The sequence below is a fragment of the Artemia sp. Qi Xiang Cuo genome, chromosome 15, assembly GCF_049724085.1.
Source record: "Artemia sp. Qi Xiang Cuo chromosome 15, ASM4972408v1, whole genome shotgun sequence".
NCBI lineage: Eukaryota > Metazoa > Arthropoda > Branchiopoda > Anostraca > Artemiidae > Artemia > Artemia sp. Qi Xiang Cuo.
In genome coordinates, this window is record NC_142808.1 from 17,868,365 (window position 1) to 17,883,596 (window position 15,232).

A 15,232-nucleotide genomic window follows, 5' to 3' on the forward strand; every position below is an offset into this window, starting at 1 on the left:
TAAAATTTCTAAGATTTTCAATTTAATAGTTTTCCTTTTAGAACTAATAGGAGAATTTATTTGCCAAAAATATAAAAAAAAAGTTCAGCCTTCAAAAGTATTGTTGTAGCTGAACAATTTGGCATAAAACTAGAAGGCTATATTGTTTACATTTTTCTAGTTTATATATTATCAAAACTTTAATAGGTGCAATTTATAATTATATATAATTGTACAATTTATGCAATGAAAATTTTGAAACTATTAATTATATATTTTGTAATTATATACCATTTTGTGTTTTATACACTATGAATCAAATCACTTTTACTTAAAGTCAAATGTTTTGCCGGTCGGTTGGGTGTGCAGAACTTTTTTTTTTTAATGTAATCAGTTGATTTGGAGCCACTATACAAACTATATTTTTTATGTACAATGTTTTATTTAATACGAAATATATTTTTAGTTATATTTTATTTTATATATATATATATATATATATATATATATATATATATATATATATATATATATATATATATATATATATATATATATATATATATATATTTGTGAATTGGTGCCCCTCTTTTTTAAGTTAAAATATCTTGACTGAAAATCAAAACTAGTAACTAGTCTTTCCGTTGTCACTTTTCTTCATTGTTTGATTTGAGAAATTCATCAATGTTACTGCTGCTCCGTTCTTTTTTGCAAAATAATGTGGGAGGAGGCTAAGTTCTTGTAAGTTAGCGAAACTCCTTTGTCACTTTTCTTTATTGTTTTATTTGAAAAATTCATCAATCCTGCTAATGCGCCGCTCCCTTTTTGCAAAGTAATGTGGGGAGGAGGGTAAATTTTAATAATTTGGAACCACTCTTTTAAGAAGACTAATATTCAAACTAATATTCTAATATTAGAATATCAAAACTAATATTGTCTATCCTTTGTCACTTTTCTTCTTTGTTTGATTTGAGAAATTCATCAATGTTGCTGCTGCTCCGATCCTTTTTTGCAAAGTAATGTGGAAGGAGGCAAAGTTCTCGTAAATTAGCGCCACTCCTTTGTCACGTTTCTTTATTCTTTTATTTATCACTTTTCTTTATTGATTTATTTGACAAATTCATCAATCCTGCTACTGCTCCGCTCTTTTTTTGCAAAGTAATGTGGGGAGGAGGGTAAATTTTAATAAGCTGGAACCACTCTTTTCAGTTAAAGTATTTTGACTTAAAATCAAAACTAATATTATCTCTCCTTTGTCACTTTTCTTCTTTGTTTGATTTGACAAATTCATCAATCCTGCTGCTGCTCCGCTCCTTTTTTGCAAAGTAATGTGGGGAGGTGGGTAAATTTTCTTAAATTGGAGCCACTCTTTTAAGTTATAATTATAAAAGCTTTTAAATACATCAATTTTCTTTCAAATGAGCCATCAAACAGCTCTCTGGTTTTCCATTGCCGAGCTAGCTGAGGAGAAAAAAAAACGGAAAAAAAAGATGCCGTCGATGCAGAATATCGTAGTTCGAGCCACTTTTCTTGTTTTTCAAGCCGACATATTTTCTTTATTGTTCAAGCCAAGAGACTGCAAGTTTCCTGTATAGGAGTTTCGGACCTGGCGGTTCTAATAGAGTACTTTATTTTTTGATTTGACTCTATTTTAAGGAGTTATTTTAGTTTTTACTATGGGACTTGATCGTCTCTTACTAGATTGCTAGCTACCGCTACAACCGGAAAAAATATCTTGTGTGTCCTTTGTCACTTTTCTTCATTGTTTGATTTGAGAAGCTAATCAATTCTGCTGCTGCTCTGCTCCTTTGTTTTTTAAAGTAATGTCTTCTCTTATAGACACAGCAATGAAACATCTACAGATCAGCACACAGATGAACCAATAAGGAACCCAATTTTTGGTAAATCTTTCGATGATCCAAGTGAACCAGTTTATACGGACCCGTCTCTTTTTGAGCGGAATCGGAGTTTCCGGAGCTGCACGACTAATGTCAACAGAATCTCCAAGACCAAAATTACTGGAGAAGATAATAATAGTGCAGATTTTAGTGAATTATAGTTATATGCAACTGTTTATTTTAGCCTATCAATCTTAAAAATGTATTTTTATAAAAATTTATTAAGATAGCACCACGACTGGGTAAATTAATATTCAAAGATCTTGCATAAGAGTGGGCCCATATATTTGGTCGAAGGAGGGAGGGGGGAGTAATACAATAAATTCTGCTTGTTTGTCTATTTTTCACTTTATATGATTTTTTAGAGGGAAAACTGTTATAATAGATATCACAACAATTACAAAAAATATCCATTTTAAACAAGTAAATTCGCTTTTTTTGTGCTCTACTAATCATAAATATCTTAAGAAACTTTTACAGTTGATTTGCAACTACTGTTTTGCATTTTTCTGGTTTCTGGTGATTTCACCAGTTTTCTGGTGATTTAAGCAGTCATCATCGTTAAGTCGATGTCACCGTCGAGTATTGTCAGTGACAGCTCTCAAACTGGGCTAATATAACATAACATAATGTTATGTTATGGGCTAACATAACATATGCAAACATATGTTAACATAACATAAGCAACATAAATGGTCAGGATAGCCATAGAATTCGAATATATGTTGAGTGGTAGAATTTGAAAATTAATGGAATTAGAAATTTGAATTTAAATCGGTGTTCCTATGACGAAGGGATAAGCGTTTGGGCCTTAAATTTATGATTCTAGATATTAAGTAGACTATTGCTTCTTCTCGAGATTGTGCTTTTTGTAGAAGTTTGGAGAATGCCTATATTTTATTTTGTATGATTTTAAATTTTGGAATAATTTTTCCTCTTTTCTTTTCTTCTTTACCTTCAAAACATTTTACTTATCTTTGACTTCTTCTTAATGAGCACCGTCAATCTTAGTTACGAAATTGATTCCTTCAAAAGGTCCATTCACAAGATCCTTAAGTATAATTTTGACATTCATCTGTAACTAATGTTTGGGACTTAAGAAACCTAAAATTTGGCAAAATATATTCTTTTGCCCAAAAATTTATTCTTTGCCCAAAAATACTTAAACATTTCAGCTCTATCCCTTAGGCTGTTCCCAATATACTGCAGACATTATATTTCAAAGAACTGGATACACATAGTCTTTCGATTTAGCTCTGCTACCTCCACAAGTCAAAATTTAAAGATTTTTTCAAATTTTTTCAAAATTTAACTCAAATAGAGGCAAGCCAGGAATGGACTGATTTTCGATTTATTGTATTTACTATATTTCCATGTTACAGAAAGTGTTTACTTTTAGTCACAGCTGTAGATTGATGAACATAAAGTGTGTATATGTATAGTTCGAATTTTGCAATTATCTTCGAATTTGGCTTCAAGAAAAAATCACGATTTTCTGCGAAAAAAAATATATTACAGTTCACACCGAAAGTACAGCTGCTGACGACAGCGAGAAATGCGGCAGCGAGTTTATTTCAACTAAAATGTTTTGAAAAACTTCCTATTTAAATATTTTTCTTCATATTTTTTCAGGGCCGTTTCCAGAATTTTGTTCGAAGTTGGGGTACCAAAGGGTTTTTTTTCAGGAGGGGAGGGAGGTATAACTGCAATGAAGACGAAGAAGTTTACCTCCTATGAATTTGTCTTACGGTCTCGAATAAGGTTGTTTTTTTTTTACATTCATTTCTTGGACCTACTTTTGAGTTCGAGCAAAATTCTGATTCTTAAAAAATAGCTGTTTTTACCTGCGTTTCAAGACCTTTTTTATTCGAAAACGGACATGCAAATTAATTATAAAAAAAACACAAATTACATCGCTTACATCGATGTTTGTTACGAATTATAAATGACTGGTGCAAAAGCTTGACTAGGATCCTGTTATATATACGCAGTGGCGGATCCAGGGGGGGGGGCCAAGAGGGCGCGCTTCTCCCTAACGTTGTCTAAAGTAGTGTAATTTACTTAACTAACGCAAGATCGCGTTAATTAATTTCGCTCCTAACGCAACTTTATAGGATCAACCTATTTTGCCCCCCCTCCCTAAAAAAAATCTTGGATCCGCCTTTGTATATACATATAACAATTTCTCTAAATCTTGTTTCAAAAAGAAAAAGAAAAAAACTTATCCTTTTTTCATAACGTATTTAATGCTAGGTAGACCTGGCTGCCATGCTAGGCTAGCCCTATTTTTCGTTCCGTATTTCAGTTTTTCCTCTTCACATACCTTCTCCTAAGCTTTCATTATTATATGAATTCTTACGTTTTCAATCAGTCTTGGAATAGCCTACTGACTATTTTCCATCACTCCTTATTAATTTTGCAATCTTCTTTTTATCACAGTTGTTTTTTCCTACCAACTTTTCTCTAGCCAAAATTTGCCGTTTATATCATTGATTCTCAAACTGCTTCGGGATAGTTTCGAAATGTCGTGGAAACTAACGATAAAATTTAGTGAAAGTGCACCAAAAAGAATGAATTTGCCAAAAAATCACCAAAAAATAATAAGCATCGCTGTTTGTCGTTGAATTTTGCTGCTGTCCGGACTGTGACCCTGAAAGGTTTATGGTATTTGGTGGGTCGATTATATTGCAAGTTTGTGAATGCCACCATGCAACAATGTTTAAGTCAATCAAAGCATTGCTTACAATCTTTGCCAAAAATTATAAGGTACACGCTTTTTAGAAGAAGACGCAAAAACGGCAGCATATGTATGTTCATCAATCTAAGCTACAGCACCTGCTTTATCCTTCACTGCTTTCGAACTAGTCCAACAGTATTTTTGTACAGTGTTGTCAATAAATGCAATTTTTTATTTTTTCGTTAGTTTGGGCTCGACAGATATTTCCACGAAACAAAATTCGATAATATATTGTTTATTTTCGTAGAAAATTACGCCCTCTGTGCTCAGTCAAACTGGAGCCTAAAACAATCGTTTAGTGTTCAATGGTAAAAGAGTTTTGGCAGTTTTTGCTGTAGGATTATAAAAGTGAAATCGGTTCAATCAAAATAATGGGCTTCGATGATTTATTATTTCGAAATGATTGTGTTCAATTAATATTCTGGCTTTTTCGCCTGGAAGACAATTATTTTTTCAGAGTAACAACTTCTCTTCTGACTTTATTCCAAAAGAATGTATAAACTTATGACGTAATTCTGTAAACGGGAAAAGACCTATGATTTGATTTGTCCTGAGAGAGAGGAATTTATTCATAATAAAAAGAAAATTATTGCTACCTCCTCTAGAAAGCTAAACTTGTCCTTTTAATCTTGTGCTTTTTAATTTATTTCTGTGCAAGATTACGAAGGATTTTTACTCCGACATTGCTTTTTCAATAAGAATCGCCTAGACTCAAGGTCTTATCCAGGGGGGTGGGACATTTGAACCCCTCCTCTCGAAATTTTGTCCAACTCGTAAAAACGTAACAAAAATATTTTTTGCATTTAAATTAAATAGACAAAATTTTTAATGCGTTTTTTGAGTTTTTTTTTGCGTAAACCCTCCCCCCTCTCCGAAAAAATGCTTTTGTAAAATCCACTCCAAAAATCCTGGATGGGGCCTTGCCTAGCCCCCTTTGAAAATCGCACCGAATTAGATTTGAGTTTAATGTGAGAACATTTTCAATTCTGGATAAATCCATATTGTAAGTACAATCTTTCATCCATAGATTTGGAATAAAAACGCAAAATCCAGATCATTCAGGATTGCATGGTCTTATTTCATCGTTAACTAGTCTGGCTACATTTAAGAACGAAATTTTTACAATAAAAAATTGGAATAATTAGACATCAACTATCAAGTTTTTAGTTCTTTTACTTTTTCTATCTTTATGGTTTAACTTAAAAGTTTTGTGACAGAACATCATACAAAATATTTTTATCTGAAATCAGTCTTCGGAATATTTTAAACGCAAAAAATACGACACTCCTTATCAAACATCTTTTTTGCTGAAAGAGACCTTATAAATTCTTTTTTTTTTTTTACCTTATAAATTCAATATACAGTCTACAAGTTTCGTTGCCTCGAGGTTTTTAATTGTTAGAAAGGGTTGGCTCTCCGTTATGAAGATTTTGAGATAGTATGCAAGGATATTAATTACTGGAACTTCAAATACACTTTGTGGATCCCTTCAATATTTCTTAATTAATAAATCCCTAACAGTTACTATTTCACTTGAGCACAAGACTTGATTTGAAACTTTCTCGTGGATAACTATTCTCTTTGTCAGTTTTCTCCCCTTTCGGTGAACTTGCCTGGATAAGTTAGTTTTTTTCTGGTCCGACAAATGTTCTGGAAACTCAGCATTTTGTTTCTTAAAAAATCGGCGGAAAATGGCCATTAAACAAGAAATAATTTTTGCCGTTTACTGTTTTAGCTTTTAGCCGAACTGTCGGAGGCCATATCCAGGAATTTATTTTGGAAGGGGGGGGGACTGGAAAATACATTAAAATTTGCCGTTTATGGCACAGAACTTTAGTTGGAATCATTGAAATCTTGAATCGCAAGAAAAGTTATCAAGTACGAAATTTTACTACGATTCTACTAGAATTACCATTTTGGTATTCAAACAGTCTTCAAAGAAAATCAGCCAGTTTATTTACCAGTTTCAACGGAGTCGCAATTTTGATTTGTAAAACAGATGGTGAAAATCACTAGTCAAACCTTGAACTGTCGGGAGGGAAACTTTTTAAGTTCTCAAATTTAAATTTTAAAACTTTTCTTTACTTTTGCCGAACAACTTCGTATAAATCTAAACTTTACGAATGTAAATCGAACTCTGGCCGGGTCTTCCCATTCTATCCGTCACTTAGTTAATGGTCTTAATAATTACTATTGGAGTGGACCTGCAGTGCAAGGTCATATCCAGGAATTTTGTTTGGGGATGGGGGCTGTACAAAACATCAAAAATTTTTGCATATGCATTTTTTTGCGAGTCGCAAATAAATTTCGGGGATTGGGGTTCAAACCCCCTAACTCCCCCCCCCCCTTGGATACGTCATTGGTGCAGCGCTAACCAAACCCTTTTTTTAAGGAATCTTTTTATATGTTTTTTTTTTATTGTCACTTTTTTGAATAGTGACACATCCTCTTTGTTGACAGAACTACAGTTTCTTTTTGTATAGTTGGAGATCTTCTTGGATTCAGCATATTTTCAATTTTAAAAAGGTTTTTTTTTGCCATTATTACTATTTTCATTATTGCTATTCCCCTTCAAATAGTTTCTTTTCCTTTTCTTTTGCTTGATGTTTTCCTTAAATCATATTGTGTTCTATTGAATGAAACTATTTGAAGTGGTATTGCAGTGGCGGATCCAGGGGGCACGGCTCCCCTCCCTAGCGTAGTGTAATTTACTTAATTAACTCAAGTTTGCGTTAATTGAACTTGCTCCTAACGCAAGTTTATCGGATCAACATATTTTGCGCCCCCCTCCCCCTAGAAAAAAAATCCTGGATCCGCCCCTATGGTATAGTAATAGTAATAATGTTAAGAAAATCTGGTACTAGTGCATTAGATGGTCACTTCCTTATACTAATGACAGACAAAACCCGCCACACGGGTCGGACATTGCATTACCGCTATAGAGTAATGCAAAGCAAAGCGTGGTTTTCAATACGTTTACGATATTTAAACTGTTGTTTTTTGGGGTTTAGGGGGGATTGTACCTCGGTTAGGTTAGGTTACGTATTTAATATATGCTATGCTTTACCCCACCCCTCCCCCCCTAATGTGCAAATATATAGCCTAAATTTGTTTCTAAACTAGTATAAATTCATCCTATTTTATTTTATTTCATTAGCATTAACCAAACTTGACTTTTTAGAAGTGACCATATAATTGACCAGTACCGAAATTTTTTCTAGAATTGATAATATGCCGAATTCAGGAAGAAGGAAACTATGGAAACAAAGAAATTTATGGTCTGTCAACAAAGAGGATTGCATTATAAGATGGGCCCTTTCATCTCTGTTATTACAATTTTTAATTGCGGTTAAGTAAAGATAGTTATGAAAAAAAGCAACATAAAGTTGATGGTTTAAATTCCGGGACTATTTTTAAACAAAATGTTGATTTTTCTAGGCCATGAAAATTTCGGTTACTTTAAAAAATGGCTAAACTCATTTTCAAAATGATATTTTCAGTTTACACTACTGACATCTACTGCTACTTTACATACCACTCTATTATTAGGAGAAATAACCCTCATAGTTATAACTCAAGAAAAATAAGGCTCTGAACTTCGATATGAAAAGTTTAGTGCTCTAGTTGTTTCATAAAGAATTTCCTAGGGGGAAGGCAACAACAGATTCAAAACAGATTCAGTAATTTTTTTTAATGTAGCTGTATTTCCTGAGGCTGAAATGGAGCTATATTATGCATTAAATTTTGAGAATATATTTTTTTTAAAACTGCTCAGTGAGAAAAAATTGCTATTTGTAGCTGATTACGGAATGGTAACTATTATTTCGATTAATCTTAATAGTAAAATGTTATTTTGAAAACAAATTTACAGGAATTCTCAAAAGATCCTGAAATTCCTCAAAAGTGACGATAGATTTAAATGGTATGGGCATCATTGAAACCACTATGGCCTAATACCTCTTTCTCGGGAATTATAGCCTCCCGGCTTAAGCAACAACGAGAATCAATTTTATTGCATGGAAAAATGTCCATTTTTTTCCTCTTCTTTTTTCACTGCTAGTAGGGTAATGGAACCTTATAAAGAGCTGTTTAATGGTTTATTTGGGAGCTAAGTTTTATATTAGTCACATGGAACCCGAAAACGGCACTTCGGTTGTCGTTATTGCAGTGGAAAGACTGAAGAGTATGAAACCACTGCAAAGACCACTCTTCGGCTGCTATTTTTATGAAATTTAGAGTTGTAGGTGGCATTTTTAGTTTGTTTTGTAAATGTTTAAAATATTTTCGTTCTATTTTCAATTTTATTGGTGCCACTGAGAGGAGGAGATGTGGAATTAAAAAAAAAAAATTATGAAAAGGGTAACATCACAATCTACAAAGTCTAAAACCCTCAAACTGAGGTTTACAGCCCTTCCTCTTGTATATTCCCTCCAGCCCCTAAGTTTTTTTTTATAAGTCATCTGCTGACTCACAGAACTATCTGGCTACTGCAACATCATATAGAACCATTTAAGGTAAGTTAAAAGCTAATTTATAATTCTACGCGCTTTTATAGAGAGTGATAGTACCCTGTAAGATGTACCTAGGCATTTCTAAAATCCTGATGCTCCTCGTGATATTTAAACTTTTTTACTGAAAATTCTACGTATATTCATCTGAAGGATGCTTAAGGAGGCTGAAGGAGGCATCTAAATTTTGGAACCCAGAGACATCTATTAAGAGGCCTTTGCTCTTTAAATGCAATTGATTGTGACGTCATTGACATGAACATATATTTTTTTTCCAAATTAAGGCTCCAAAGTATAACCAACCGAAAGGTGCACGTCCTGCCCATGCCCCATCAAAATATTGCCAGGCCCCGATGGTGGGGCATGCGCCCCCCACTGAGAATCGCGGAACTGTGATGTAAACTGTGGGTAGCAGCCCGTTGATTTTGGAACCCAAAGACATCTATATTCAGGATAACAGCTTGCTAATTACGGTACTTTTTGATAAGCATGCATAAAATAATTGACACGTCCCTGAATAAGAGGTTGAGCCACCATTGATGGTTTTCGGCAAAAATAAATGTTCAGCTCTTAGTATTTTGCATTTTGAGTTTATTTTGTGGGAGGGAGACGAGGAAGATAATACATTAACGGAGTTTCGTCCCCTCTTTTTTCTATTACTATTGACAAGGCCCTACCCAGGATTTTTTTTGGAGGGGGTTTTACTCAAAAAAAAGATTCGGGGGGGGGGTACACAAAAAAAAACTCAAAAAATGTATACAAAATTTGTTTATATCCATTTTAGTTATGTTTTTACGAGTCAAAAAAACATTTCGTGGGGGGGGGGGTTAAACCCCCCACCCCGCTGGGTACGGCCTTTACTATTGATATCCGTTTTCTGAGTGTAAGGGTTTTAGCAAGTAAAGATGCCACAATTATCCTGTACACATATTGGCACTATCATTCAAGCTACGTTACTTTACTGGTTTTTCTAAGCACAGAAATTAGCAATCGTTATCCCTGTTTTCGATACCTTCAATGGTTTTGGCACAAAAACCTGCAAGTGTCTGCCCCTATCTTAGCCCCAACGCGTCCCAACCCGGGTACCAAAACACCGACTTTGACCCCGTGTTTAATACAGATTATTGTAATCGATTTTCATCACTGTCAGCCAATGAAAACCTCCCTGTATCCAAGAGAATGCTTTTCATTGGTTCAAAGTGACAAAAGCTTATTGCAATAAGCTCTATTAAACACGGGGTAGGTTTGTCCACACAAAAATATTCTCTTTGTTGTAAACTATTTATATTTGGTTATGGATAAGAGGTAAACGTTTGTTTGCAGTGCATAGGCTGGACTTTCAAAAATACATACCTAATGTGCCACCTTGACAGAAGAAAGGGTTTATTTTTAGCCTAAATTAGAGTAAAAATAAAAAAGAAGCAAAAGGAGGGGCTTATAATGTTTCAACTACGTTTCAGATGGCCAAGCCAAACCTATAAATACATTTTATAAACTAATGTGTTTTGAACTTGGACGCCCAACCAGACAAAGAAGAGTCGAATCTTGTTTCATGCTCTATCCTTTGGAGCTTACCAAAATGCAATAAGCATTCAAAGTTATTAACAAAGTTATTTTAATATGAACAATTTCTTAGAGAGGCCTTATTCGGCCTCTCTCAATTAAAATTAATCCGAAAAAGTTACAATATTGATAGAAAAGCTTAAATAACTTAAAAGTGAGTCAAAGATAAAAAAAATCCACTAAAAATAAAAGATAGAATTTAGTGTAGCCTAGTTAACTGAACATAAATTTTGCCTTTTTTTAATTTACGGCAGTTTTCGATATTTAGCAAAAATTGACAGAAAATCTTTACATTGCTCATTCCTTGTGACATGGGGGTTTGAACCTCCATCCTGGTGATTCCCAGTTCTGGCACTAACCACTCCGCTGTCACAAGGTAACTCCTTCAAATATTTAGGTAATACTTGAAATGGATATGGAAGATAGCAGCCCATCTTTGGGCAAAAAATGAATATATATTATACAGGGAAAAGCTTTCGGATTTTTCTAGCAAAAACCTAGTAACTAACAGTTAAGAGCGACATTAAAACTTGAAACGAACTGAGAATTATCCTGAATAAAAGGGTTGGGGAAGGGATATAAAGAGATTCATTTTGTGTATATATTGCATAAAAACCCCCTTTCGTTTAGTTTTGATTACTATTAGCACAAAAAGCTGTTTATATTTATCTGCTACAAGCTATTAAACATGACCGTTAGAAACAAAATACTGGAAATAGACGTTAGAAAACAAATAAAACAAAACATTGAAAGCAAAACATGGTGAAACTTTCTCATGTACTTTTTCACTTCAATTTCCATCCAACTCCCAATTCAGCTTATACAAAGGGCCACTATTATTCCAATTTCATTGCAAATGGAAATGGGCCTCTAATGAAACCGCATGGCAAGGCCGTACTCACAGGGGGATTAGGGGGATTTCAACCCCCTCCGAAATGTTTGTCTGACTCGTAAAAACGTAACAAAAATGGATACAAAAAAATTTTTTATGTGTTTTTTGATTTTTTTTGTGTACCCCCCCCCCCCCCCAGAATTTTTTTTTAGTTAAACGCCCTCCGAAAAAATTTCCTTGACTATAACTATTTATCTACCAATTTCCAAGCAGGGCCGATTGCTTCCGTGATTTGCAAAAATTGCCCCTCGATACTCGAAATACCCGAAAATACTACCGAAAATTTTCTCTTCTCGAACTAATATACGACATACATGCTGACTGAATACTAGATTCTAAAGTTCTACTATGAAAAATTCCGTTGATTGCTCATAATTACTCAAGTGAAAGTTATTAACCCGTAGGTCCTATTGCCAGATGTAGCATATTATCTGGTTCACCAGCTTTTTGGTTCATGAATCTAAGAAAACAAAAGAAAAAAACGGCTTTCCGGCTTTGAGGTGTTTTTTCTCTGTCAACCCTTTTTGGTTATAATTACCACCATAAGAATTAAAGCTAGTATAAAAAATTCAGTTCATAAACTGAAAACTAGGTTGTGTCCAATCTAGGTTTCCATGATTTTAAATTACTTTAAAACTTACTTACTTTAAAATATATCTTTAAAATACTTTACTTTAAATTACTTTAAAATATATCTTTAAATAAAATTCCTGGGTACGGCCTTGCCGCATGGTGCGTGAGGACGAACATGGTAAGGTCTTGTAAAGAGATGTTTCATATTTTGAATATTGGTAAGTACCAGTACTTCCCTTTGATGTTTGCATTTGAGAATTTATCTTAGGCCGAATAAGGCCTCTCTAAGAAATTGTTCATATTAAAATAACTTTGTTCATAACTTTGAATGCTTATTGCATTTTGGTAAGCTCCAAAGGATAGAGCATGAAACAAGATTCGACTCTTCTTTGTCTGGTTGGGCGTCCAAGTTCAAAACACATTAGTTTATAAAATATATTTATAGGTTTGGCTTGGCCATCTGAAACGTAGTTGAAGCATTATAAGCCCCTCCTTTTGCTTCTTTTTTATTTTTACTGTAATTTAGGCTAAAAATAAACCCTTTCTTCTGTCAAGGTGGCACATTAGGTATGTATTTTTGAAATCCAGCCTATGCAGTGCAAACTAACGTGTACCTCTTATCCATAACCGAATATAAATAGTTTACAACCAAGAGAATATTTTTCTGTGGACAAACCTACCCCGTGTTTAATAGAGCTTATTGCAATTAGTTTTTGTCACTTTGAACCAATGAAAAGCATTCTCTTGGATACAGAGAGCTTTTCGTTGGATGACAGTGATGAAAACTGATTACAATAATCTGTATTAAACACGGGGTCAAAGTCGGTGTTTTGGTACCCGGGTTGGGACGCGTTGGGGCTAAGATAGGGGCAGACACTTGCAGGTTTTTGTGCCAAAGACTTTGAAGTTATCGAAAACAGGGATAACGATTGCTAATTTCTGTGCTTAGAAAAACCAGTGAAGTAACGTATCTTGAATGATAGTGCCAATATGTGTACAGGGTGGCATCTTTACTTGCTAAAATAAAAAAAAAACAAGTTTTTTAAACTGAAAGTAAGGAGCGACATTAAAACATAAAACGAACAGAAATTATTCCGTATATGAAAGGGACTGTCCCCTCATCAACGCATCGCTCTTTACGCTACAGTTAAACTCTTTCTTACAACTCTGTGTTTTAAAACAATAAAAAACTTCACCGTAAAGATCGAGGCGTTGAGGAGGGGACAGCACCTTTCATATACGGAATAATTGCTGTTCGTTTTAAGTTTTAATGTTGCTCCTTACTTTCAGTTTTAAAAAAATCTTGTTTTTTTATTTAATTTCTGATCGTTTTTTAGTTAATACAGCTTTTATTTTGGCTCGCCGTCATTGAATAAGTAAACAAAATTTGCATAAAAATTTTACTTTTCTTTTGCTAAATGGCTGTCTGATAAATTTGGTTCTGACGTAATTTACAAATTAACTTACGTAACTAACTTCTATTTTCGTATATTTTTCTTCTGGCAAAAAATACAAAGTTGCAGATTTTTGCAGATATGAGCTTGAAACCTATGTAATAGGGTTTTCTGATACGCTGAATCTGGCGGTGTGATTTTCATTAAAATTCTTTCACTTGTAGGGGATGTTTCCCCCTCTTTAAAAAATCGAGTAAATTTTCTCAGGCTCGTAGCCTTTGATGAGTAATACTAAACTTAATAAAATTTATATATTTAGAATCAGCATTATAAACACATTCTTTTGATACATTTATTGACATCAAAACTCCGTTTTTAAAAGTTTCGATCACTATTGAGCCGCATCACTTGTTTTTTTATTGTTTTTTTTATTACGTATATGTTATTACGTATATGAGGGGGTTCTCCCCTTAGTCAATACCACGCTCTTTACGTTAAAAGTTAAAAAAATTTTAATTCACAAACCCCTGAATCACAAATACCGTTTAATTAGAATAGATAGCTCTTTTGAAAGCACTAAAAATAACTGTAGCGTAAAGAGCAAGGTATTGACTTGGGGCAGACCCCCCTCATAAAGGCTATAATTTCTGTTCGTTTTAAGTTCTAATATTCCTTCCTACATTTCAGTTCAAAAAACTTGTTTTTTTTTATTTAATTTCTGATTGTTTTTAAAATAATGCTTGGAAATCCGGCGCCCCCTTCATAGAAATGTCCCTCACCCCAAAGAAACATCCTCCACGGAAATATTCTCCAGAGTAACCCCTCCTCTAGCCCCCCCTCCAGAAAAAATCCTTCCTGAAAATGGTTGTATACTTCCCAATAACCAATAAATAATGCTGGAAAGTCCGGCGCCCCCTTCATGGCAATTTCCCTTCCCCCATGAAAAATTCCTTCATGAACAGATCCTCCAACATAACCCCCGACCCCCCCTTACCTCCCCCAAACCCAAAAAAAACCACCAGAAAACTTAAGTATAATTACCAATAACCCAAACTATATTTTAACAATGGGTAAAGTTCATAACTTTTAGCCCTCCCTCTGGGAACTTCGGGGAATTAAGTCATCCTATAAGACATGTCTATTATATATTCAACCATGCTGAACCCAATGCTATCTCAAAATTTTGATTGGGTGACTTTGGGAAAAAAATAAGCGTGGGAGGGGGCCTAGTTGCCCTCAATTTTTTTTTGTCACTTAACAAGGGCACTAGAAATTTTAATTTCCGTTCCAATGAGCCCACCCACGTTATTCTCGGACCACCGGTTCGATACGATAACCCCTGGGAAAAAAAAAAAAAAAAACAAACAAATAAAAACGCATCCGTGATCTTTCTTCTGGCAAAAAATGGAAAATCCAACATTTTTGTAGATAGGAGCTTGAAACCTCTACAGTAGGGTTCTCTGATAAGCTGAATATGATGGTGTGATATTCATTAAGGTTCTATAACTTTTAGGGGGTATTTCCCCATTTTTTTGAAAATCATCCGAATTTTCTCAGGCGCTTAACTTTTAATGGGTAGCACTAAACTTGATGAAATTTATATATTTGAAATCAGAATTGAAATCTGATTCTTTTGATATATCTATTGGTATCAAAAACCCGTTTTCTAGAGTTTCGGTTACCATTGA

General features: G+C 34.1%; 1 protein-coding gene across 5 annotated transcripts in view; it reads left to right on the plus strand.

The window, feature by feature from the left end:
- The window catches only part of nompA (no mechanoreceptor potential A), a 227,769-nt gene extending 223,440 nt beyond the window's left edge, over positions 1–4,329 (plus strand). For all 5 annotated transcript variants that reach the window (XM_089100865.1, XM_089100866.1, XM_089100868.1 and 2 more), the window contains one exon: positions 1,819–4,329. In XM_089100865.1, the coding sequence (XP_088956991.1) occupies positions 1,819–2,038 (220 nt within the window). In that variant the 3' untranslated portion in view covers positions 2,039–4,329. The remainder of the gene's footprint in view (positions 1–1,818) is intronic.
- The last annotated feature ends 10,903 nt before the right edge of the window (positions 4,330–15,232 follow it).